The sequence below is a fragment of the Apteryx mantelli genome, chromosome 2, assembly GCF_036417845.1.
Source record: "Apteryx mantelli isolate bAptMan1 chromosome 2, bAptMan1.hap1, whole genome shotgun sequence".
NCBI lineage: Eukaryota > Metazoa > Chordata > Aves > Apterygiformes > Apterygidae > Apteryx > Apteryx mantelli.
Window position 1 is genome coordinate 93,717,867 of NC_089979.1, and position 27,830 is coordinate 93,745,696.

The 27,830-nt window shown below is 36.7% G+C and overlaps 1 protein-coding gene across 1 annotated transcript in view; it reads left to right on the forward strand.

The window, feature by feature from the left end:
* The window catches only part of TGFBR1 (transforming growth factor beta receptor 1), a 34,537-nt gene extending 6,929 nt beyond the window's left edge, over positions 1–27,608 (forward strand). Inside the window, exons 2-9 of the mRNA XM_067291071.1 lie at positions 1,067–1,318; positions 1,719–1,961; positions 7,668–7,898; positions 14,445–14,612; positions 15,737–15,893; positions 20,483–20,607; positions 21,276–21,406; positions 23,198–27,608. Of these exons, the coding sequence (XP_067147172.1) occupies positions 1,067–1,318; positions 1,719–1,961; positions 7,668–7,898; positions 14,445–14,612; positions 15,737–15,893; positions 20,483–20,607; positions 21,276–21,406; positions 23,198–23,323 (1,433 nt within the window). The 3' untranslated portion in view covers positions 23,324–27,608. The remainder of the gene's footprint in view (positions 1–1,066; positions 1,319–1,718; positions 1,962–7,667; positions 7,899–14,444; positions 14,613–15,736; positions 15,894–20,482; positions 20,608–21,275; positions 21,407–23,197) is intronic.
* Positions 27,609–27,830: the final 222 nt, after the last annotated feature.

A 27,830-nucleotide genomic window follows, 5' to 3' on the forward strand; every position in this document is an offset into this window, starting at 1 on the left:
AGATTTGCAGTTGTCTAAATCTCTGTATTTTAGTCTCACTTTTTTTTCTGGGCTAACTAGAGTTTAGAATTAACTGCAGCTTTCACTAAATTTAATGCATATATGTACAGATAGCAGATTAAGGAAGAAAAAAATCAGTTAATTTTTCATTTTTGAAACGGCATATTCTTGCTTCTGCTTGAAGGTTGTACACAGCTTTTCCTCCCCACAAACAAGTAGAGTCAGAGTGCGCTAGTGATTGTTGTTGTTGCTTTTATGCTGTTTTCTGGCTTTGGTATTGTAAATGCAGGAAGAAATGGAGAGAGAAATTGGATTAGTAGACTTCCCTCTCCAGAACTTCCGAGATTTAATGAATAAAACCTAGTTATCTTCCCCTCCTTCCTCCCCTCAATTTTATAGTGCTATTGGTAGTTCTAGCAAACCAAGACACTGAGTAATGTAAGGCAATATTTTTCTGCAGATTCATAAATAAAAAGTCAAAACCATCTTTTGCTTATGTGAAAAGATATGTTCTCAGGATGTTTTTTTTTTGTTTTTGTTTGTTTGTTTTTGGTGAGGATTAAGTCTTTATATGCCCCTTCCTCAGCAAAAATTCTGAAAGCTATCGTGTAATATATACAGCATTAACCTTAAGTAGCCAGCAGCATATTGTTTGTCACGTTGTTAGTTGCAGTGAAAATGGCATTATTTGTATTGGTTTTGAAAAGGGTAGGACTGCATGCTGAATGTTGTAGAAGATAGTGTCATAAAAAGTCTAAATTTTTTACTATGAGAGACTGTAACAGAACTTGACCATCTGGAGAAACAGCTAGGATCAGTCTTTTTTTAATCTGTAATTGTATAAGGAGAGATGACTTCAAGTTTGACTTTGTTCATCTTCTCATCTCCTAATTTCATTGTCCGCCTAAAAAGCATTATAGTATTTGTCTTTAGTGTTACAACTCTGTGTTTATTAACTAAAAAGATTACAGGCCTCTAGTGTTTCAAACTTATTTCTTGAGATCATTCAAATTGTTTCACAATTCAAAATACGTAACAACTAACATTAATTCTTTTCTCAATACAGCATTACAATGTTATTGCCATCTCTGTACAAAAGACAACTTTACGTGTGTGACAGATGGGCTCTGTTTTGCCTCAGTAACACGGACTGTGGACAAAGTCATACACAATAGCATGTGTATAGCAGAAATTGATCTGATTCCCCGAGACAGGCCATTTGTTTGTGCTCCCTCCTCCAGAGATGGAGTTATTACTTTGCCTCATTGCTGTGACAAAGACCTCTGCAATAAAATAGAGCTTCCAATTCCAACACCAGGTAAGCGGTTTAGGGCTTATTAACTTTTCTTTTAAGTTAACAACAGAAAATTCTGTAAGAGTGGAAGTTTTTGAATGCGTATGTAAGTTAAGAGGCCCAAAGTTCAACTTAAAATCTGTAATTACAATTTTAAGAGCTTTGGAACAAGAAAGTAATATTCTGGGTTGGAATGTCAGAACCAATTTTGAAGACTTAAATGCAAGTGAAATATAAACTGTGAGTAATTATACAGTTGCTTTTGTCCTTTGTAATACTGATTTTGATTCTTGAAAGTTACTGTTCATGAGTTCTAATTTAATAAATGCATTAAAATGATTGGAAGTTCACTATGAATTACAGTCACAAAGACTTCAGTTTTACCTTTTTTCCCTTCCTCCCCCCCTCCCCCCCCCCCCGACAGGCCCAACTCCAGGAAAACCTGCTTCTAATCTAGGACCTGTGGAACTGGCAGCTGTCATTGCTGGACCTGTCTGCTTTGTCTGCATTTCACTAATGTTGATTCTGTATCTTTGTCATAATCGTACTGTAATTCATCACCGCGTACCAAGTGAAGAAGACCCCTCATTAGATCGTCCCTTCATATCAGAAGGAACTACTTTAAAAGATTTAATTTATGATATGACAACTTCAGGCTCTGGGTCAGGTAATGTCACACTTCTAATTGTAATTAATCTGCGTTAAGAGTTTTAAGGGTGGGGTTTTTTTGTTTTTTTTTTAATATTATCAAATCTACTTAACCTTAACTGGAAAAATGAGCAAAAATAAAGAAGCTGCCTTCATATAGATGCAATATATCAATGAAGGTTCAATATACTGAAGAAAAAATATAAAAATCAAGTTTAGTTGCTGTTCTTGTTCCTTATTCTGCAAGTTTAGCCAAATGTGATTCTCTGCATATCAGACTATCATAACTGTTTTGCTCCCTCTATGTTCCCTTACTAATGAATGTTCCCATACTAATGTAAAGCTCAGTCATATACTGTTTGTTCTGCATAGCATATATATATTCCTATCTTACACGCTTCTGAGACAGCTCAAGAAGTTTTTCTTTAGCTTTAAACTGAAATTTATTTATACTTTCAGCTATTGATATGTGAAGGATATTCTAAGTACAAGTTAATATTTTAGCTAGGTTTCCCTTTACAGAAGGTGTTGTATCAGCAAATATGCAAATATCTGTTTCTGTATGTATAGAACAGATGCAGTGTGTAGAACATGTCTGAAACTTTTATCTTTTGATTTTTATTAATTTTAATTCTGACTTCAAGTGTTGCTCTGGGAGGATGAGGCAGCAGTCGCTGTTCCCTGCATTTAGCTGCTGCTATCATAACCCTGGCCTAGTTGCTTATAGGGTTGTGGTAGTCTCTGTCACAGAAATCTGGTTTAGTAGGCATTGATAGGGGATGATGTGTCAGACAAATCATTGCATAGATAAAATCATCTTTGATCCACGTTAAGGTATTTATGCTCTACAGGAGTGAAGCATCAGGTTGTACTTCAACCTGTCCTCAGCTTTCTACTGTATATAAAGTTTAAATAGTGTAATATTAAAAATTATTCCTGCTACTTGCAAATGTATACCTACTAAAAGACCCATGCACTTTCAGAGTATTTTTTCTGCCAAGAAATATTAGTGTTTGATTCTCAATTTCTGAATACTTCAGTTGTCCAAAATTGAAAATATTATAGAAAAAGTGAATACCTAGGTTGTATTTCCCCATGGCAGTAACTGGCAGAACTGTTTAGAGTCCATTGCTCTAGTCAAACAAAGTGACATGACTTGCTAAACCTGTTTAGAGTATAGGTCAGAGTAAGTCACCCTTAGTCACAAATCCATGGAAGAAGTTGAGGTTAGACTGAATGTATGGACAGTTGTGTTTCAGTTGAGAAAGATTTGGTGTACCCAAATAAGATTTGATCACAACAGGGAAAGCTGCTCTCAGTTTAGGACTGGAACTTTAGTAGTTTGTGTTTATCTCAATCTGCTCATTTAGTAAACAAGATATTTAATTCAAATAATGAAACTGATAGAACTTGTAATATACTGGGGTAGAATTTGATGTTAAAATGCTGGACTCTTTCCTCTGTTACATCCTTTGTAGGCAGATATAGAGACGTAAGAGATCTAGTAAGAGAATATGAATCTGAAATTCATGTTTTGGGGGTCCAAGAAGCTACAATGTACAGCCATTATGCTTTTGGGAGCATCAAGTGGTTTAGGAAAAGTCTCTACCTGCAGACATTAAGTAAAAAAGGCTGTAAAGAAGTTATCTTCTGTAATCTGCAATGTACTAGCTCCTAAAGCTTCAGTAAGGTTAGTAAAAAAGGCCTTTAAAGTTTTACTTTGAAACTGTGTTTGATCATGTTACTTGTTTTAATGTACAGTCTAGTCATTTGTTCCCTGTAGCTTGTCTAGATCCTCACTGTACTCCTGCAGCTTTCTGCTTGTCTGCTTTCCCTCAACTCTTTGAATCAAAAGTTAGGCTATGATTGTGTTAATTCAGATTTGGCTGTTAATTGATCTTTCCATTTGCTGTTCAGAATATCCCTTCATCTTCCTTTTTGCCTTCCTCCCTCTGGTGCTTCTGAGCCTATTGTTATGCTTGAAAATATTCTCTGGAAGTACTCCTTGAAAATTAGTTCTTGGAAAAGCTGGGAATTGCTGTCAGAAGAGAAACTTACGTGATTTTTTCCTCCAGAGCAAGTGGTTAAAAGCTACTGAATCTTTCCTTCCCTGATGACTCTTTAATTTGATAATCAAAGTGTGTGTGGAGGGGGAATCATTTAGTTTTAGAGCATCAGAACACTCATGCTGTTCTAGACTCACAGAGCACCTGACTCGTTATACTACCTGAGCATTGGCTACTGATGGCTGTGTCAGAGGAAAACTAGTTGAATATAACTTACTCTTAGGGAAGACTTTACTCATTTGTTTTTATGCATGAAAGATGAACTTTTATGAAAACATGCACAGTTTTTTTGTTGTTTTTTTTTTATAGGGAATATCTTATGTATGCAGTCTTTTGACTTTAGGATTTTTAGCAGCAGTGACTTGTTCAGCTGTTCAAGACAAGTATTACTCTTACTCAGTGTTCTGTACCTCCCTTTTACTATGAATGAAATAGGAACTGCTTCAGTACTTATTTTCTGTACTGTTAATAATGTGTATATATTTGCCATGGCTTACATCACTTTGACTCCAAATTAGTCAATCACTTACTATGTAAACTCTCAACCTTTCTGTGCCCTAGCACTTGAATGATACTTTCTTGTGTCCTGGAATGCCTGCAGCAATTGCATCTCATTGAAATGTGTATTTTCTATGACAAAGTCTGGATTGTGTATTTAAAACTGAGATGACTATATCTTTATGGAATAAACTTGGAGGGGGAGATGTCCAAGCTGCTAGTTAAACTAGTACTTAATCCTATCATAACTGAAGTGTATGAAAGGGATGTTGTTGTGGAGAAAGGTTGCAAGAAACACAATGGAAATGTATAGAAGAGAAAATGATCCAGACCTAGTTGGAAAAGCCCCAGTTAACTGGCACAGAATGGTCTTTTTAAGATGCACGATAGAAGTGTTTGGGATGGTGACCTAAAGTAAATGTTCTCTTAGATCCATACCATGCTCAGGGGGACTGAAGGAGTTTGTAATCAGATAAAAATGATTCCACTACAGTCTTGTATTATATTATTCTCTGAGAAGCATATAAAACGGAGAAATGTACAAAACTCTAAAAACGAGCTTACTGCTCAGATCAAAAGGGAAGTAGGAAACATTTTCTACCATGATAAATAGTAAGCTGGTATAAGTTATTTAGTCTTTGACTTATGTTAGTGTTTGCCTGGTGTTCCACAAAAAAACAAAAAAAAAACAAGACCTGAAACAATTAGAGATTTGATGAAAGGAATTAATAGAAGATGTAAAATAGAAGCTTAGGCTTCAGAAGAAGGATCTAAAGAGAACAGTTTGAACATCTCTTGAAGCAGAGAATGATTTTTTTTTTTTTTTTTTCAGGTCACAATGGGAGTTTCTGAAGCAACAAATACATAGTGGATAGGCAGATTGCAGGGCCCACCTGTAGCTTTCCAAGCGGGGAATGGGAAGACAACTTTCCTGCAGTGAACCAGGAAGAATCCTATAAAGCAGGGGAGACAGAAGCTTTGGTTATTGGTAGATGAGTTGATGCAGGAACTGTGGCCCTTTGGATTTCTAACTGCCTTAAAAGTCAGCTTGTTTCAATATCAATATTCGTTGAAGAACTGGATGTAAAACTGTTCAGTAACTTATCTGCAATTTCATAGAGGCTGGAAGGAAATGGAATTTTCCCATTTCAGGGGCTTTTGGATTACTCTTCAGAGGAAGATTCCTGGCATAGAGAGAGTTATTTAGTTTGGGGGGAGGGGGATTCTTTTTTGTTTTTACACAAAAAGAGGAGGAGACTGCTAAGTGTCTGTTTAAAAAAAAAAAAAAAAACTTGTTTTTTCTTACGGTTTTAAGATGAATGTGGATTCCAGTCTTCTGACTTTCTGACAAGCAGTAGCAAAAGTAAGAAAGTAAGCACAGTTGCAGAAAACAGAAGTAAATGAATCTTGTAAATATTGTAAAAAGCAGTATAGCAGCAAGGTGGATAGATACCAGTTCCCAGGGTTTTTATGGTACTGTAACATCTTAATGTGGCTGATGTCCTTAGACATGCTAATTTCTTTAACAAAAAGTGACATCTATAAATGGTTCAGTAAGTTGAAAGCTGTGCATCTAAAATTGAAGGTGTACAAACAGTTTTCTAAAACAGCTGTAGAAAAACAAAATATTAGACAAATTGCCACTTTCATATATACAAAATTAGTTTGTACTTAAACCTTATCTGTAGGTTTTGCAGTAGTGCATAAGTAGAAAGAAGCTTTCTCTGGCCGACAGAGTAAGAGTTCACATTTTCAGGGCTGAGTTTGAGGGTCCTGTAATTGTTCTAGTCTTGCCTGTTCTGCATTTCAAAACTCTGTCCTAAAAGAGTGCAAATAAGCCTTCACAGTTCGAACACAGCACGATTGTTCTGAGGACAGCTATTGCAGCAAAAGCTTAAATTCTCTCAGCAAAATGTATTGCATCATCTGGCAACGATTAAATCCATGGTATGGTGTCCTTCCCCCCCCCCCCCCACTCCCCCCTTCACATAGATGCTGCATGTTGTCAGTACCACCTATGTAGATTTGGAATTCTCAAGGGTGACTTCTGAACACCACAGTGTTCTAACTTGCATTCCTCAGAGACACAAGCGTAGCAATGCTGCTGACCATGTCAGATGTCCTTCTAGCACTGCTGTTTGCAAGGAATGTCCAAAGATGGACAGGAGCTAGTTACTCAAGAGGTATTGGCTGTGATTTATTTTCTGTAGCATTAGGAAATGCAGATATTCTTGTATCAGCTATTGGAACGGTGGTTATGGAGTAGTTATTTTACTTAAATCAAACACTTCCAAAGTAATCCTATATGCTAAAAGAGCTTATTGTGAGCAAATAACCTGGCTGATGTAATCATCCTACAACATAGTATCGCTACAGGATTCCCCAGAAAAAAGGCTGTTACAACAGGAAAGACTTAAACAAAACGAACACCCTGTATGTGAGGATAGTTGGGGGAGTACCAGTGCTACTTGCTCATTGTACTGATATATTGACGTATGTCATGAGGTGCTGCAAGTTGAAAACATGTAGATGTTCTGAAGCTATATAGCCTTTTGAATGTAAGCATTTTTCTTAGGTAGAATGATAGTGAGGCGCCCATAAAATAGGAAGTTTGTGTTACAAGGTTTTCTTCTGTTGCCATGGTTTGAGAACACTAACAGGCTACTGGTGTATTTGAGCCATCAGCCTGAAAGTTTGACGGTATTACTGATAAGCATGGATTATCTTAACTTGGAAAGAGACTCAATCTTATCTAGTGAGGAATTAAGTAAATGCAACAGTAGCAGAGGTGCTTTTGAACTCCTTTCTGAGGAGAGCTATGGGCAGATCATGAAGAAAATGTCAATCCTGATTATTTTTTTTTATTAAATTTATGGATTAATTTATGGATCAACAATTGTCAAAATTCTAAACTGAAAGGAAATTTGCATGTTCCTATTAACAACTATAAAGGCAGTTTTAACATAATATCTTTCAATACTTGTATTACTGGCATTTATGATTGAGGTAGCATCTTAAGCACATGCTTGTTAGCAGTCCCCAACAAGCTGATAACTCTTAGAGTTTATGTGCATTCTAAAAGAAATAACTGAATGGAATATGGATAAGTGCTTGCTTTACTGTTTAAATAGATGATGTTTAATGTTAAATCTTCTTTTTAGGTTTACCTTTACTTGTGCAAAGAACAATTGCAAGAACTATAGTACTTCAAGAAAGCATTGGTAAGGGTCGCTTTGGAGAAGTATGGCGAGGAAAGTGGAGAGGAGAAGAAGTTGCTGTGAAGATATTCTCTTCAAGAGAAGAACGCTCATGGTTTCGTGAGGCAGAAATTTATCAAACAGTTATGCTACGGCATGAAAACATTCTTGGATTTATAGCTGCAGACAATAAAGGTTAGTAATATGTAACATTTTGTTGATTATGTGTATGCTCAGAGTAATGGTAATTGTGTGTGTAAAAATATATATATATTTTGCAAACAAGAGTACTGAAAAATAATTTTGCTACTTGAATATTTTCTTCTATTTGGTGCTTTGACAGGCTTTTTGTAGGTCTGCAAAAGTACATTTGCCTTTTTCTGAAAGAAAAAAAAAGTTCTGAACTATTTTAAATTGATTTCATATTCAGTGAGATCAACTTAATGGTTACAGGCAAGTTAAAATACTGGTTAAGCCTAGTATCAAAAGGGGGTTTACTTATCCAGTAAGCTGACAGGTTTGCTGAATACTTGTTCTGTACCTGTATTTTAAGTGAGATGTGTGGGACCAAAAGAAATAATGTCTAATCCTATTGTCCTAAAATCAAATATAAGGTAGAAGATTCATTTCTAAGTCTATGATATGTGAGATTATTATTTAGAACTCCAGTTAGCAAAGAAACTGGGGAAAAAAGGAATTTCTGGTTTTATCCTAGCATTAAAGAACTGCATCAAATTCCTGAAACTCTTTTGCTTAATGAGCCTTTAAGTATCCATCCAAGAGAAACAGTTTAAACATTTTTCAATTTTACTTGTTGCAGTCTGTCAGGTGAGATTTTCTTGGCTCTTTCTGCAGTCCCATTTAAGATATGAAAATTCTTTGACAAAGCCACCAATAGTTCTGATTCTTTTTTTTTTAACATTAAGGTGAGCTTAAAATGTTACACTATGTCTTATTCAGTTATTCTTATTCTGAAATGATGAGTTTCAGCAAATGGTCTTTGACCTCTTTGCTAAGAGGTCATTAACCAAAAATTCTATCAACCTTGGGGAGAAGTCAAGGTTCCACACACATCCTGGATGTTTAAATGGCTTCAAGTTTTTGGTTTGACTTCCTAAGTGGTTTGTTTGTGTAGCTGGGGTATCCATATAATCCTCCATATCGTCTGTAGAACTGGAACAGACCTCAAGAGGTCATGTAGACCATTTCTTTTTTCCAAGGAAGGATTAGCTATAGCTGAGTTGTTCCTAACAGGTATTAGTATAACTTGTTAACCTTCAAGAGGTTGGAGGTCCAGAGTGTACCAGACAACTTGTTATTAGACACTTATCCTAATATCTGATACAATTTTAGGCCTGAGAGTAATAGTACCTGTGAGAGCTTGAGTTCGTTCTCATGGACCTAATTGAGTATCTGAAGCCTATATTTAAAACTAATAGATAGTTGCATCTAAGTATACAACATAAAAACCATTAACGAAACTTCTACAGAAGTGAATTTTAGGCATTCTGTCTCACTTGCTGCAATATATCCTTTGTGCTTTTATCTCAGTCGTAACTTTTAACAAAATCTATCTATGGTTAAGCGTGCCAGTCTCATTTTGCCATGAACCATAAATAGTTTGTCCCAAAACTTTGCCTGACTACCATGCAGAGGAGGTATGAGGAAGGCTTCCTAAACTAGTGGGCTCCTCCCCCCCCCCAAAAAAAAAAAAAAATTGCTGGCTCAGGTTCTAGATGCAGTAGGTGGAATTCCTCTGACTGCACAGACGTATACATTTGCTTTGGTCATCTTTGTTTCCTATAACTGTAATGTAAGATTAATATTTCTGGCTCCTCTTGTTAATACAAGAAGAGAAAAGACTTCCTCATTTGACAAGTCATGCCATTTTTTTGAGGCTCTATGGCCTTAGGACAAGTATCTTGAGAATTGGTTGGTAATTGATTAAAAAATGGATGAAGACAATGTGTTTAAAAATGCTAGTACTCTTGACTCTCCCTATTTTATAACAGTATTACTGTCTGGGCAAAGGTGGAAAGGTGAACTTGTTTTCTCAGCACCTTCTTCTCCTGTCTCCCCCCCCCAAAATTCTCCATATAAATCCTTTTGAGCCTTCTCAACAAGGACATTGCATCATTATATCCCTGGGTTAAGCATTCAGAAGTTCTGAATATCAAAAGTTAATTGCTCAAATCTAGTAAAAATTCCTTTTGACCACCTACATCCCATTTAGTGGGGGAACACACAGGGGCCATTAAGGAGATAGTTCTTCCATTTTTCTCAAGTGTGTTTATCATACTTGTAAAAAAAGCAAATGTCTCTAAAGCCACATTGTGATACAGTGAGCTTAAAAACACACATTAACAATCACTCAGCTTATATGCTGATTCTAGTTGATAACATTTCATCTTGCATCTAATCAGGGGGTGGTGGTTGTTGTTGTTGTTGTTTGCTTAGGCAAATTTGAGTGTAATTAGGAGTTACTGGAATACACTTAGTCATTAAACTGCAGGAACCTGACAGTATATCCAAGACATTGCATTGTACTACTATATCCAAAGATATAATAGTACAAAGAATTACTTGTGCAATTCCAATTCAGTGCTTGCTGAAAGTTTCAGTGGTGTATGGAGAACAACACTAAGGAGTGGGTTCTCATGTCTTAGTCATGAATGTTAAAGACTCGTAACATTTCCTTACATGTACTTTGTGATGTAAAATGTGGCCCAGTTTCATGCTGCATTCTCTCTATTAGTAAGAGCATTAAGGTCTTTTGTCTTAACACAACTGTGTATTTTCACAGTTTTTGGGAAACCTCTGGCTGGCCATTGTAGCTGTAGAACTTGAGGGTCAGGTGATGCCTTCAGGCAGAAGGGTGCATGTAAACATTTAATCTTTGTAAAAGCAGGTAGATCAGTCAAGTTAGTGGTATCAAGCTCAAATGGTTCTTTGCTTCTAGTACTATGCTGTTTAGACATCCTGTGTCCCTTAATGTCATATGTTCTTATCGTCTACCTCCCCACACAGCTATATTGAGTGTTCAAAAGGCTGCAGGAACTGGTCCTATCTTTCTGCTCTCTCTCTTCCCAAAGTTTACTGGGAAATAGGTTCTACTGTTAAGCCATCTTGAGGACTGAAAAGCAATGCATGCTTTTTAACTGCGGCCATGTTCTGTCTGGCTAGATGACTTCTGTTCTGGTTAGCTCTTTACTTAGCCAGGAGCATATGCTAAATTTGAAATAGGTTAGAGAAATTACTTTCTGGGCCATGCGTTGCCTTGCTTTGAACCACCTAAACAGGTAATTTGATTAAACCTAGATAACCCAATTCTAAAGTGTATGAGAGAATTCTCACCTGCACTACTCTACTAGCAAGAAAATGAGGGCAGCAACCTCTTCTTACAGTACTAAAGACTTCCTGGGGTGCAGCTGTCTAATAAGCATAATTTAGTATAACTAAGCACTTTTTAATAAGGTAGTCTTGCACTGTACACTATTTCAGACAGCTTTAGGCACTAAAATTTTTCAGCTACTCTTTCTTCCACTCAGTTGAGAAAGCTGCACTTCTCTGGGTGAAAGTTCTGAGCTCTGTTCAGTCAGATTTCCTTACATGTTAGTAAATCCCCAAGAATGATGTTAGGCAAGATGCTGCAGGGAAATGAGCAAAATTCCTTCCTCTTGAGAGAAGTGGTGTTTGAGCCATTTATTCTTTCAGAAGCTCTGAATTTAAACTGAAAAGAACGAACTTGACCGGAAGATCTTACTAATCCACAGCTTTAGGGATTTTTTAAATCCATGTCTTTTCTTCTTTGTTTCAATTTAATCAGATGAATATCTTAATGTGATAGAATTACGCTATTTCACTAATGATAAAACTTCCAGACACAGAAATAAGTTTTTCCTTAAAGACTTCCTATTTCATTTCTGAGTGTTTTATAATTATAGATTCTGTCTGTATCTGATCTTTTTCACAGGTAGTTTTCTTCCTTTTTTTCCATTATGTCATTTGCCTGCCAAGAAAAGGCTACTGGTATCCTATTCTCTGTTTTGAAATGTTCTACTAAACTGTATTAGAGGAGCAGCAGTTTCTGTAACTTCTTTTAAGCATTCAACTGGAAGCATATGTTGGGATTTCAAAACTCTTAGTGCTAAGCAATACTGTCAAACCTTAAAACCTAATATTTTGTTTAAAAACAAGTGCATACCAAATTCAAATGTTTATGCTAGAACCAATATGAAAAATGTTATTTATGTCAATACTGTCACCAAAAAAATAATTAAAATCCGATTGTATAAATTTGGTTAGGTAGTTGTTATAAGCTCCTTTCTTCAGAGGCAGCTTGTCTAAGACAGATGCTGCTTGGAAATCACTAACTTATTTTCACAAGCTGTAATTGGTCTCCCAACCACGAATTGGAAAGTTTCTCTATTCACAACTTTAAATTTTCTTACACTGTTACAAAAGAGAAACATTTCACTTCTGAGCAATTTGATGGTCTTAAAATATTTTCAGAAGATTTCTTCCAAAGAGAAGAAGTAACCATAACTAAGCTGTTGTATATTGGTTTCCAAGAACATGCATAAATTCTTGTCATGTTTTAAAACTGAAATTGCTTGAGGTTCTTGATCATGGTGCATATATGAACTAAATTAGGTTACCCTGTCACTGTCAGGCATACTGCATATAGTTACTATTGAGCATAATTACTTTTTTCATACATAATAATACAAATCCTGTGACTGAAAGCCTCATGGCAGATACTGTTTACTATGCAGCCAAAAATGGACTCAGGGTCACTAAATAAAAAAGTCTTCTCATACTGTTTACAGAGGGATTAAGTTCATAATAATGTGCCTAGATCCATGAAGAAATGTGCATGTGTAGTTTGTCAAATATAATGAGATTTAGAAAATGTAGTAGGTTATAGCTAATAACTGGACATTGATGTACTTATTGCTGCATTTCAACTAGTCTGTAACTAATAATAGTCATGTAAGCGTGGATGTAAGAACTGCTCCATGTTAAAATCTGGAGGGCCGCAAACATGATATGCAGTGGGAAAGAAGCATGGCTCCATTTGGAATGGGTAACAAGCTCAGCTTTGTATTTTCTTCTTTGGAAAGAATGTAAGAACAGGCTAATATTTAGACTTGCAGGTAATAAATTAGATAATACAAATAGTAGGTATGTCTATAGTTAACAGTATACTTCCTTGTTAGGTGGGTGCCTTAGAGGTAGGAAGAAAAAAAAATCTTTATACAAAGACACTATAATCTTGATTCAAAGCAATGATAATTCTTCTCTACAAGAGGAAAGCTGGAAATAAAAGGGAGCTCTCAGCTCTGCTCTTATTCATGTCCTTCACATTTAGTTCTCAATTATGTATTTTGATAGCCCTTATGGAATGCCACATCATGAGAGATCTGTTTAGCTTGGGCAGAGTTCTTTCGCTTGTTCTTTAGGAATAGTGGCTGTATAGTGGCAGGGTAGAAGCCCAACTGGAATCTGTTATGGGGTAGCTACTGTTCTAAAAAGACAAAACACTGTTCTATAAAAGTAGCTTGGAAAAAAAAAAAAAAAAAAACACTTCTCAGGTCTGCCATGAGACCTGCTTTTAAAACTAGAAAAATCTATCTAGTGGCAGGATTGTTCTACTGTGTTCTGCTTCCTAGGTCAAAAGACTACTTTTTTTTCTTGATTTGAACTTCTTTAATGTAGTCTGCTGTCTGTGGCTTAAACATTGAGGTATTCTGTGTCTGCTGGTTTAATAATTTGAACAATTTTGCTCTTGCATGTCATCTGTAGATCTTGGGATATGCTGCAAAGTTGTTATAGCCTCTGTTGTGTAAAATCATGCAGCAAACTGTTTTTCTTGTAGTCAGCGTGTTTCACTCTTTACCTTTCTGCCTCCTTTACCTTCCTATCTCAGCTTTGGCCAGCAACTTGGTGGTCATGAGAGATGGGGTTTGGTTTTGCTTTTAGAGTAATGTGTCAGATTGCTGCATGCAGGCTTCTCCTGCAGGATAAAAATCCACCAACTGCTGGTAACTTTGGAATTTGCCTCCAAGGCTGAGACTGGATAGGTTATGGTGAGACTGAAGGAATCATGGGGCAAAGCTAGAAAGGCTTTTATTTGGAAACAGAGCACAGAAGAAACAATCCTGAGAGCAGGAAAGAATTGGTCACTTTCCCTCTGTCCCCTATCACCCTAAATAACTAGCCCAGAGAAGCAAAATTCTGCAAGTTAAGCTGTAAGATCACACATAGTAAACTTGCAAAAAAAACTTCAGATTTCTCTAGGTAGCCTGGACAGTATTATACTAGAATGGACTGATACTGGCAGCATTAGCTCTGCATCATGTGTTCAGCATTGTTCCCCAGGCAGAAAAGTTAGGAGAAAGCAGGGCCTGATTAATAACCCTAATAATTCACTTCTGAATAATAGTGATGTTGATTTTTCTAATTTTAGTTAGGGTAGTATTCTTTTATTCAAACTGTTCAGAATGTCTTGCATGGTAGGCCCAGTCCTTACAGAAGCCTTTAAATGTTATGGGGATAGAAATATAGATTAAAAAAAAAAAAAGTCTAACTGGCTGAGGGTATCTGCCTAACATAATTTGGACTTCATAAGCATTGTATAGAAATAGCTTATATGGTGGGGTATGTGGTGTTTTGTTTATGTGGGGGGGGGGGGTTGTTTTGTTTTGTGTGTGTGATATTCATTCTGGTGTTATTTTGCAGACAATGGTACTTGGACTCAGCTGTGGTTGGTGTCAGACTATCATGAGCATGGATCACTCTTTGATTACCTGAACAGGTATACAGTGACTGTGGAAGGAATGATAAAATTAGCTTTGTCCACTGCCAGTGGCCTTGCACATCTTCACATGGAAATTGTTGGCACACAAGGTAATCTTACAGCTGTTCCATCTGTTGTGTGGATAATACTAGATTTTAAAAAATGACACATACGTAACTGTTTCTACTATAATTCTCTTCTTAATTAGAACATTAAACATGTCCAGAGTGTAGTTGCTATGCAGATAGCTGCTCACTTGTGTGATAAGGAGGCAGTTGAAATCAGCAAAGATACCTAAGTTAATCCCTTGAAGCTAAGTGTATTGAAAGTGTCTGTCTGGGACCTGTGATAGGTTCTGAACTAATAAAACGTTTTAATTTGATAGAGGCAGTGTGTCTTGGTACTAGTTTGTACTGAGAACAGTATGCAAATGAAAGCTTTACTGTCATTACCACCAACAACAAAAAAAAAAAAATACAGGGTACCGTAAACTCCTCGGGCTATGGCGACTTATACTAGTATGTTCTCTTCCCTTCTTCAGCTTCCAGGCAGGTTGCTACCCCCTTGACTGCAGTTCCTTTACACACTAAAGTGGCTGCTCTTCTATTGCTATAGCAAAAAAACGTTTAGATTTCCTTCAAGTGCTTAAACTGCCTAAGCTTCCCCACTGTTAAAACATAGTGTTTCTAGTAGTGGTAGTCTTTTATAACTGACTCTTTAGTAAGACATGCTTGGGTATTCTGCTGGTTTGGGCTTTTTTTTTACCTTCCCTTCTGTGCTATATCCAAAATGACTATTAAAAGGAACTAAGTAGTGGTGCCTGTACTTTTTAACCTTGGTTTGTGATTTTTTTTTTTTTTTTTTTTTTTTTAATCATCCTTAATGGATGTTTGTTTCCATTAGATGTTAGGAATCTTTTTGTGGCAAGTAGCCTGTATGTGTGCGCATGCGCAATATATTCTTGCATAGGAAGAGGGAAAGGAGCAGCAGAGAGACAGATGGATACTTCATGTATTTTTTCTGGGCAGCCAGCTAGTCCACAATGAATAATTTCAGGAGTTAGTCTTGATAATACACATGAAATGACAGAACTAGAAGGGATATTTTAGTAACATCAAAATCTACACCAGAGTTAGAATAATATTGGCTGTCTTTTATTAGCAGTAGGGATTTCTTCCCCTTCCCCCCTTATCTTGCCCTTTCTAATTTTTTTTTTTTTTTTTTCTCTTTCCAGGAAAACCTGCAATTGCCCACAGAGACTTGAAATCAAAAAATATATTGGTAAAAAAGAATGGAACGTGCTGCATTGCCGATCTAGGATTGGCTGTAAGACATGATTCAGCTACGGACACCATTGATATTGCTCCAAACCACAGAGTGGGAACAAAAAGGTCAGTATGCTCCCTTTCTTTAAAGGCCTACCTCTGAATTTGGAAATACATATCTTGTTGTCTTTACAAAAACTCTAAGAGCTGATGAATGGCACTTGTTTTGATGCAGTTAAACTTGTTGGCTGTAACTTGTTATTGCTGGAGTTTCAGACACTAATAACTGGAAGCTATGTGGAAGATAGGTAGGACTAATTTCCTTTAATAATCTGTACAGCTATATAGCCAATAGGTATATGTGGCTCACCAACAGTGAACCACAGCAGTGGGGTTGTCCAGTGTGGACAAATCCTTTTGAGGCCTATAATGTCAGTGGTATGTCGGTGATCTTACTTGGAATAAAATTTCTCTCACTGAGAAATGTGTGGAAGCTCTACAGTAATTCAGGGCTGCACAATATTAACCTGAACATGTACACTAGCAGTGTTGGGCAAAACTCTGTGCTGATGTTGCCCAATCTCCAGCCCACACATCTAAAAATACTTTTTTTTTTTTTTTCCTTCACTTTAGTGAGAGATACTTCAGTTGTGTGTGTTACACTTAACTAGGATGCACGTAGTGGCTTTTTTTAATTATGGAGCAAGGCTTTTGGAACTTGTATTGGAAATTATTTTACTGACAATTGTATTGCTGAAATTACAGGAAATGACTTTGTTCTAAAGCTCTGCTGTATTTAGTCCTTTGCCCATTTTAAAAATTCTGCACAAATGGTCAAGTGAGACTTGTTTTCTGAGTTATCACCAGATTACAAAATACTGGCTATTATTCCTTCTCTAGGTCTCCAGTAATCATTGGTAATGAAACAGCAAACTACTGCTTGAGCCTCTTATGTCACTACAAACCTAGCTTGTATGCAAGAAATAAAACAAAGTGTGACTTTGCATGTAGCTGTAGTAAAAAACAAAGAAAACTGATATGCAAATCAGTCACTTTCTTCAGTCCTCTCTTGGGAGGAAGTATCTGTTCAGCTGTGTCTGTGGATCCTCCTTGCAAGATCTTTTCTTGAACAGGCACTATTTAAACTGCCTGTTCATCTGCCTCATGCTGCTTTGCAAGGGTAAAACAGTAGCAACTCTCTTGCTGCTGTGAGCAGCAGCAAGACTAAATCCACTTCCTCTTTGAAGGCATTAGTCACTTCTACCCCTCTGCAAATTGATCATTCTCATGACTTGGTCCCCTCTTCCTCTTGTGAATGGTTAGGTGGTAACTCTGCATCTTTGGCTTCAAGTTCCTCCTCCTGCCCCTCCTCCTCCTGCCCCTCCTCCCATAGTAAAGTTAAAATCTTATCTGTTCTGTGGCAGTTTTAATTCCCACTGATGACTACCATTGCTGGTACGTCCTCTGCATATGGAGAAATTTTGTGTGCAAGTTCAGGATGACTTGACAATGTTTATATCTTTCCAAGGATTGTCTATTGTAAAATACATGGTCTAGGGAGTAAGCAAGACTTGTTTTCAGGTGAGTGCTTTAAGCACCGAGTCCAGTCTGACTGGTGATCCTTCTCTCTGGTTGAATGAATCTTTATTTCTTTTCTTCTCAGAGGCTTAGCTTCACTAGGGGTGTTAATGTGTGTTTTCTCAGCTTGTCCTGCAGTGTAAAGCAGGAACATGTGAGCCTTAAACTGAGAAGGAAATAGAATCACTCTCACTCCCTCTAAAGCAAGTAAAATGTAGGCTAGTTCTCCTTTCTTTTTGAGAAGGGCGGTGAAACTGTCACACTCTGTAGTTTAATCAAGAGAAGTAGTCTGGCTGTGAATTCTGCCTTAGCATGGGCACTTTTCTGCAGTTTACCCAAGTCTGACACAAGCAGAATTTAACTATGCTTGTGGAGTATAGGCTTGGTGAAGGGAAATGTCGCACTTTGTATGTTGTATATGGGTTCTGTTCAATGACACCAAGCTCCCTGTGTGTTGTACTAGAAATTTAAGCAACTAAGAGTCCTGGACTGGAAGGGCAGAGAGGGTTGGGGAAAGCCAGCAGGCATCTAATGTTAGGCATGGCCATACTCAACATCATTTGTAAACTCCTTTGTAGACCTGTCCTTGCGTTCTTGGAGGGTAGCTGCATACCTTGTTCAGAAGCTCAAAGCCTATCATGTTAGCCTATGTAGAGTAGTTCTCTCCAGAACCCAAAGCACTGTTTCTGACAAACAATGCGTTTGCAATACATAAATTACTAAGGAGATGCATGTTTCACTCCCTTTTGTTTGATAGCTGTGAAACTCCAGCTATTCTATTAACTGCACTAGATGACCTACTTGCCTTTAACCTCTTGCTCCAGCAATAATCTCTTTTTAAGCAATTAATCTGCATTCTGAGTTGTTATGGAAGCCAAAGCCAATATAAATGCTGATGGAGAATTATGGTAAGAAGTCAGTTTGCCAAGAAACTAAATGGAAGTTATTTTTTAAGAGTATGAATTCGGGGCCATTACCAGATTCAGAACTTTTATGTTTTTTTCTGTTAAATCCCTTGTCCTTAGGATGACTTAGAAATTGAAACAAACTCCTATACTGCTTGTGTAAATGATTCTTGCTGATAGACTTGCAATATGGTGGTTTTTTTTCAGCTCCATCCCTCTTCTCCCCATATTTGATCCATCTTAAGATCATATCCTTTCTTCTAGAGTGGTTGATCACTACACTGTCAAGCACACTAAGTAGCACAAGAAGATTATCCAATATGTGTGCAAGATCCTTGTCCAGAGCAGGAAAATACCAACCCACTAATCTCACATTTTTCTCAATAAAGCTTTTGATATAGGTGGCCCAGAATGACTTGAGCCTTGTCCATGTGAAGGGTTGTGACATCTTGTTGGCTTAATTTTCAGACTGTGCATTCCATTCAGTATGTACTGTCAATATAAATTTTATGTTCCTCTTCAGACGCTTGTCCTCAGCTTATGCGGTTATCATTTACATGGAATTTACATGCCTATAAACTGTTTAGGAGAACTCTCTCTGGCTAGCCTCCCCCCTCCCCCGAACTTCTGGACTACTGGTTGCATTTTTTTCTCTTGTTGATAGTCCTTGCTTCCTCCTGTGTCACTTCCATAGGACACAGTAGTGCTGAGATAATTCTTAAAGCTTATTCCTAAAGAAATCTTGAAACTTACTCTTAGTACTCAGTCTTGTATTCTGCCTGCCATCCCTGGTGCTAGGGGGAAAAAAAAGTATATTTAGGACTTTTGTACTATGTTGATTGGATGAAATTGTGCATAGGCTTCTCCTGTGGTTGTTCCAGTGTTTGAGTTATTGCCTGATGCTGTATTCCACTCCAGTAATCTATGCGTGTTGCTTTTTTACTAGTTAACTGTGTCACTCTCTAAAGCCCTCGTGTCATTGCTTGCCTGCTTTGTTAATTTGAGATTGACAAGGCAGTAGAAAAATGCACCAAGTTCTCCAAGGATTACCTAGCAGATTTAGCTGCAAGAGCTATACCAGATTGAGAAAAATACTGCAACCACTGTTGATGGCAGCAAGTACCACTCCTTCCAGCACCATGAAGGGATACTGCCTGTCAGTCACCCTAAATGAGCTCCACACCAGCCTTTTACTTGGAATGTTCCAACACAAGGTATAGCCACACTAAGTGAGGTAACTGTAGTTTGGACATTATGACCAGCTTTCAATCCCTGTTTATCATTGGGAGGCTATCACAGATTTTAAATTGCCAGGAAGACTGAGAAGGTTATAGTCATCTGAGTCTTCAATTTTTTCATGTGAGAACAATTGTCAGAATGTGTAACAAATGTATTTACTATTCAAAAAAGGTCTTGCATGTATGAAATGCATGTTTGTTTAATGGTAGGACTTACCAACTGTATTGTGAAGAATCAGTTACTTTAGTGTAGGGAACCTTTATTCCCAAGGAGCCCTTAACAGTGCTGCCTTTAAGTTTGTGCCCCATGAGTTTCCTCTCTGTTTTAGGATTATCTCCTGTAAATCTTTTCCCATGTCTCAGAAGTGCTCTTCACCAAAATCTCTCCATTATCTTTGTGCAGATTAGCTCCCAAGATAAAATTGTTTCTCTTTTTGAAGTTGGATGCTTCTAAGGCCTTGTGATGTAGCTTACTTTTTTTGTTAAGAGCCACTAGCTTCCTGTAAACTGCTTCTCCTTATGTGAGAATTCTGCTGTTAGTGCTTATCTCAGTCTGCTACTTAGAGCCTCAGTTTTTGCTGTTTGCTCTCCCCCCTCCCTTCTCTTTTGTCAAAGCTTAAGCCTTTTCAAGCTGTACTCTCCCTTCCCTTGCTCTTAAATTGGCACTCCGTTTTCTTTACTTACCATTTTCTAAATTGTCAAGCATATACTCTCTTGATAATCAAATATAGCTATTCCCATTGAATTCTATTTAAGGAATACAGTCAATGTCAGTTGTTTGTTTAACCACTGTTTTTACTGATTTTTGGAAATGTGTAGGCTAAGAGCAAAGAAGCTTTGAACATCCTAATCTTCATAAAGTACACTTTCTCTGAGTCTGTCTCCTTTTCTGCATAAACATTTAAACTTGTTTTTGAGCTGAATAGTATAACTGAACATCCTCTACTGTAAGTACTTATGAAATTCAATCTGTTTTCTGCTTTATTGCAAACAGGTACATGGCTCCTGAAGTTTTAGATGATTCCATAAATATGAAACACTTCGAGTCATTCAAGCGAGCAGATATCTATGCAATGGGATTAGTATTTTGGGAAATAGCTCGGCGATGTTCAATTGGTGGTACGTGGCAATCTTTACAAAACTGGCCATACTAAGGAATTATAAGTAACTTGCAGAATCTGACTGAGTTTGAGTAGACAGTTCTCTCTAAAAAGAGTTTAAAGTGAGCGTGTCTCAGACTTTCTAATTGTTAATCCTGTAAATGACTGGCTCATTCTACCTTTGTGTAAATTGATAAACCATACCTATTGAAGAAAGAGGAAAAATTAGTACAGACTAGTTCCTATTAAAACCCTTACATAAAGGAGAGAAAGGGGTGAAGTTAATGTTTGTTTCTTGAGAGCAAGGGACAAAACTCAGGTAAGCGCTAGACATAATGCGTGCAGATGATGTGTATACCTTATTTAAAATAAAACATGGTATAATAAATCATCTGCTTCCAAGAAGCATGTCTTTAGTATGTCATATGAAAAATTTGACATAGCTTCCATCTTTTCCAAATACATAAGTTTCAAAATTTAAAATTCAAGTGTAGTTTTAGCACTCTTAGAATATGTTTAAGGCTTGTGGTGTTTTTTGTTGTTGTTGTCAGTCATTAATGTAATTTTAAAAATGAAAACAGAAAAAGAAAATTGTTGGGTTCCAATAAACCATGAACATAGGTAAGAAATAAAGAATATGTAACTTAAGTGTTAACTAAAGTAAAAACTATTTTCAACCAATTACAGGAATCCATGAAGATTACCAGTTGCCATACTATGACCTTGTCCCTTCAGATCCTTCGGTTGAGGAAATGAGAAAAGTTGTTTGTGAGCAGAAGTTAAGGCCCAATATTCCAAACAGATGGCAGAGCTGTGAGGTTAGTGTTAACTACCCATGCTAAAGCTGTTTGAACACCTTTTATTGATTTCAGCAGCTTAAAAATTGTGCTTGACTCTTATTTCTGTTGTAGAAGGGGGAAAGTTTGCCTCTGAGAGATCTTGCTTTCATTCTAATCATTCTGGCTTTATTGAATACTGTTAATCTTTAGTCATGCATAAATTTTTAAAATAGCATCATAAAAATGAATAGCTCATCCTGTATGGAGTATTCTAGGATCCCTTTCTGTGAAGCAATAGACAAAGTTAATATAAATTAAAGCTAGTATAGATTATATTATCCAAGAAGCATCATTGCAAATAAATTACATAATAGGGGGCAGCAGAGATACCTGAGCTAGTCAAAAACAATCTATAGCTTATAACCAGGTTCGTCCCAATCGGTTTGTAACCAGTCTGTCTGGTTATCATTTTCAACAGATAGTGCTGTGCCAACAGAGTTGTACTTGCTTGTTGGGGCACAACTGATATCTTCAGCACTATTGGGCTGCTTCAGGTGCATGCTCAAGCCCACACAGAACTAGCTCAGAGGTCTTTGCCCTATCATTGCGTAGTAAATGAATTTTCATCAAAAACCATGATGGCCTTGGTACTTGATCTCTCTTAATTTGTACTGTGTACACTTATTCAAATATGAACACGGTTATTAGGAAACTGAGGATCTCGTAAGCCAGAGACTTAAAACTGGAGTATGCATGTAACGACAGCTCCTGATCATGCCTCTGTAGAAGTGCTTACCTGATTCTGGAGCGAGTTCCCTTATGCTTACCAGCTCCCAGGCAGCAGTACACACAGCAACAAGCTCCTGGCTTTCCAGCGAACTTTGTTCATATTGCTTGCTCCAGGAGCCCAACTGAACCAGTGCTTCCTGGTTCAGAACATAGGAGAATAGCTGAAGTAGGCTAATACAGGAGTATGAAATTGAGATGTGATGTACTTCAGATGGATGAGGGAACTGAGTTGTAGAATGTGTGAAATGAATACATAGGTGAAGGCCTGAAAGAAAAGATTTGGTGAGAGAATGCAAATGGGAGGGAAAGGCAATATGCACCCACAGACTACAGATTAGTTTTTAAATGCTGCTATTCCAATCCTGCAAATTTAACCATTCATTTTTATAGAACTGAGTTTAAAATCTTAGAATTTACAGCTAATACTTTCTTTGGTCTTACAAAGTTTTTACATACGTTAGTTTTTACATTATTTGCATTGTTGTGTGATAGTAGCATTCACAGATTTCAAAGAATGGCTGTTTGAAAGATGAAGAGACTCCAAGAGTTTTCAGAGTTGTTAGAGAGCTTCAATTTGAGGAAGACAGCTGATAAAATTAGTGAACTGCTATATGTTAAACTAACTCCTTGAAAAGCACTTTGAGGGAAGTGATTGAGTACATTCTCAGCTACACAGCACTTTGATACCAGTTTTAGGTGCTTTCTTCTATTTTATTACTGCTTTTTCACTGGAGGTAAAATAAAAACAATATTTTTGTTTAATGCAAGACTTCAGAAAACAGTTACAGTCAAACTGCTAATTTTTCATTGAAATATATTAGTGTGAGTGAAGTTGTACTGAAAAATACCAGTGTTCTCTATAATATTGTAAATAACTTTATTTTTCTGTAGTGAAGTGAGAATTTGTTTAATACAACACTCTTGCATGCAGCAGTAGTACTAGTAGTAGACTTCAGAAATGTGTATTGTAAAAGGCCAAGGCAGAACAAAAGTCCATTACATGGGAACAGAACTGCATGTAATTATTTCTTTCCTTTGCAGGCATTACGAGTAATGGCAAAAATTATGCGGGAATGCTGGTATGCCAATGGAGCAGCTAGGCTAACAGCTTTGCGCATTAAGAAAACATTATCACAACTTAGTCAACAGGAGGGGATAAAGATGTAATCCTGGATTTGCTACTGAGGAATACTGTAAAAAATCTGTATCTGCACCAGGTGGCGTGTTACGAAGGTTAATTGTTCTACCTCACTGAGGGAACAGAAGGATATTGCTGCCTTTTAATACTTCATAGGAACATCACTTATTAGCCCCAGGATTTTTGCAGCCATGCTGAACAGTTGTGTTGGGTCCTTTCTGTGCACTATGAACACCTCTTTCCCAGGATACTTACAAACTATTGTGTAGTCTAGTTTTATTTTTTATTAACCTGCAACTTCTTATTTGGAAAGTTGATAGCTGGTCTTAATGTCTAGTTAACTGTGCTAAAAAATATGAAGATCACTTCTAAAATGGAAATGGTTCACTAAATTGTTCTGGAGTGCATTGATGGCTCTCTAAGTCACTTTAGTCCTGGCTGGTACATAGAGTATTCTGAACCACTGTCACAGTTCTTTGATTCAGATTTTGACTGTACCATTGCAGTATACTCTGCTAGCTATAAGGTTGTATATCTTTTGGACTCTTATCTTGATTTACAAAATGACCTCATTCGTTTGTGGGGAACATAATTTATGCAACTATACTTTCTACATGATTACTGTTTTTCCCTCCCCCCCCCTTTTTCAGAGCATTACATTGCCTTCAAAATAGATTGTATTATACCAGTAAGTGCCGCTTTTGAGTCTTTTTAATGCAAAACAGTAGGAACATGCAAAGCCTATGGTACTTGTGGCTTCCAAATTACAAGTTCAAAAGTCAAATATTCATTTGCTTAGCTAAGATCTAATTCAAACTCTTTTCAGCGAGTGCATCATTCTCAAAATATCTTCAATTTTACCAAAATCTGATTCTTTAAACCACTGTAGGAGTTTTCAATAATGTAAGCTAGTTAGTTCACTGTCATATTTTGTAATTGTCAAGTCATGAGTTATATGTAAGACTTTTTATCAAGTGGTACTTTTAAAATGCTTGAAGTGCCCTTGTCTACTTAAGAGAAGTAACAAGAGGACTAAAATGGTCTTAAGGGAGATTCTGCTTCTTTAAATCAGTTGTGTAAAGTATATTTTCTGTGCAGCTCAGCAGAGTCTTTAGGCTCACAGAACAATATTTGCAATTAAACAAGGATTAAGTGCACCTGTATTTAGGGGGAATTTATTTGGGCTTTTGTACTAGAAAGTTAAAAGCTGCTTATAAAGTTTATGTGCATATATTTTGTGTGTGCCTCATACACAAAGTGGTGACCTGCAGGTCTTTGATACCAGAGGATTCCAGCAATCCTCTTCATAGTTACAAGAACAAAGCTTATGGTGGCTTGTGTTGTCATAAGAACACAAAAGAATATGCATAGCTTTAGTCCAGATTTGCCTGAGAATTTAAGGGGGCTTTGGCAACCTTGTTCATAAATTGAATTGCTTCCTGCCCAAATGTACAACATCCGGGGAGGAGCAGGGGAATCCACAGGGAAAATTTTAAATTTGCAGTCTCCAGGATATATATATATTTGAATTGCAGTATTAGAAAGATTCTGGTTGACCTTTGATTTCATTAATTTCCAAAAAGGTCATTTGGATTTCTGTATGTAAATGTGCCTGGTAATTAATATGCCAATTAACAGTTAACCTCCTACTCTCCAGAACATATCACTACCCATCCTACTATACGATATGCAGAGTAACCTTAATTCTATTTATTTTTCATGCTTCAGCATAAAGTACTTTGAGAATTTTTGACAAAGCTAGTAACTGTGGCAAGAGTATCATTTGATACTGTTAGCAGTAGTCAAGATTGTTTCTTGGTCTGTGGTATATGGTTGCTGAAGCAATAAGATGGATAGGTTTTAGTAAGAGGCTATATAGGTGGCATAAGGCTTATGTTCAGGCTGTATAGGGATAGCAGCCAAAGCAGTTCATAACACTCATGTATTTCCAAATTCTTAACACATACTTGGAGATGGATTTAAATGATGTGGGAATTATGGACCTGCAGAGGTTGAACTGTAAATATTGAAATACTTTATTCAACCACCTTTATGGATGAGTTTACTCATATTGGAAGATGGCACCTGCAGAGGAAGGGAAGAAAAAAATTCTTAGTAGAAAACAATTGGGTTTAAACATATGTACAGCTGTCAGGCTTATGTTTGTTCTGCATTATCTGACCAGTCAGGCTCATTTGCTTCAGGCCTCTATAAAAGTTGAAAGTTGACTTCATGCAGGTATCTTAAATAGAGTAAACTATACCTTTGTGCAACTGGGCAGTCAAGGTGTGCACCACAGTTTTTCAGTTATGACTGATTAAGAAGTGATTAATGCATCCAGTCTCCCAGTTTATCTGTTTGGCATCCTTCTCTGACAAGTTCTGTGTATCTAGACAAATATTTAAAGAAAACACTTCAGCACTGAGGTAGAATTTACTATAGCCCCATACTAATTTCAAAGATCTATTTAAAAAAAAAAATGGTACCTTTGTTAAATTTTGAGTTTTCCAGAGGTGTACCTGCTTCTTCACCGTAGATACAAATGGTATAAGTCATATTTTACAAATGTCAGGCTATCAGCATGCTTCCAGTCTTTATAATAATCTCAATGGTGACATGGGAGTGTTTTCAATAATTCATCAAATTTCATTGCTGTTTTTAGCAACTACAAAGTCTTATCACAATAATGTTTAGTCTTCTAAAATATAAGAAGCAGCTCTGTTGCATTTAAAAGAGAATCTAAGGCAGCTGAACAGCATCATGATGTGTGGATTACTTCAAACAATTATACAGTAGTTTGTTGCATTGGTTATCTCACCCACCTACTAGTCTTCATTTTCCTGAATTGATAGTAACTATTCTTATGCTGTTCTAATTCTTAACTTTGTAATAAACTTTTCAAAAATGAAGCGCATAAAGGAGGCTTGATACAATGTGTGACTTTATGAAAATTATTTTGGGACAATCTTATTATTCACACTAAAATGCAGAACAGGAAAACTCTGAATAGAGCTATATGTATCCTCAGTTCTGACACCACAACTCAAAGCTTTGTTCTTTTCCATTATATAAACTGAACACCTTTTACAAAGGGTGTGTCTGTATATATTATGTAACTTTAAATGTTACCTGTGTAATATCATATCTTATATATATGGACACAGGTACACATAAGTATTTTTTAAATTAAGGTTGTAATATCACCAGATCTGCTCTTAGAAATCCAGGGGGACCAAAATATTTTAGCATTCAAAATATTAATTTTATATCATTTCAAGTATATACCAAAACAATTTCTGATGAATACTGATGCAAATGTTTGTAAATATGAATGCGTTATACATTCACTCAAGTTTCATGGATTTAATCAGTTTGACATTTTAGTAGCATTGATGCCTCAGTTCAGTTTACAGACTTGACTAGGTGGATATGGACATGAAGAATAAGGAATGTTGGAAATGATCTGATGCTGGAAAGCTTGAAATGTTGTTTTTGGAATGCTGGAATTCTTCAGGGACCTTCCAGCCTTAAAAGCTAGAGTTCTGGGATGTTTCTCAAGCTGACTTTCCAAGCATGGCACACTTACACCCTCAAATGGTTCCACTTGTAATCCTAAAAAAGACTATGTATATAGGATAAAGACTTTGGGATTGATTCTGTAGGGGCATGAAAGTGTCAGAAAAAGAGGCTATTTTATTTTATTTTTTCCATAATTGTTCTGAGAGTGATTGCCATGAAACTCACCTTTTAGTGAGCTACTTGTCTATACTGTGCCATTGAAACGATTACAAGTTGTTAATCATTTTGTGTAAAAGAAAACATCACTATATCAGTTGCTTTAAACTCAAATTACCTCTTAAAAGACCAAGGTACATTTACCTCATGTGTATATAATGTTTAATATTTCTCACAACATTTTCTAGGTTTGCAGTTGTGTTCCTAGAAACATGGGTATACTAAATTTACAACTTCAATGGTACTAAATGTATTATCTGGTGCCCTAAAACACATCCATTTTCTGTTTCTTATTGTATTACTTCAAGTTTGCTGCTTTGTTGATGTAGCACCTGCCCTTCCATAGCTGTGTGGATACTACCTTGTATAAACTTTATTTCTTGGATGATAAATTTGAGGATCCTGTACAGATGAGTGTCACTTTTTTAAATTTTACAAAATTGTGTATTTCCCCTTACATTTCTGAAAACATGTATTGTATTTGTATACATTTCAATGGATTGTAAATAGACAGTAGAAGAGTGATGCTTATGTTAAGTGCTAACACTACAGTAGAGAGATTAAAGCAGTGAAAATAAAGTACTTTTTTTTTTTTTTTTTCCAAAGTATGAAAGTTGTCCTTCAGAGGAAGAAGTTACAGGTAGGTATATTTTTGGGTGTGATGTTCTTACCTGGCAAAAAGCGGAGTCACAGTGAGGTGTTAGTGTATTTCTTTCCTCTAAAGGAACTTCTACTAGCAGGAAAATAATACAGGGTCTGCTTGCTAATGCTGGGGCAATCCATCCCATGTATTCATATGGA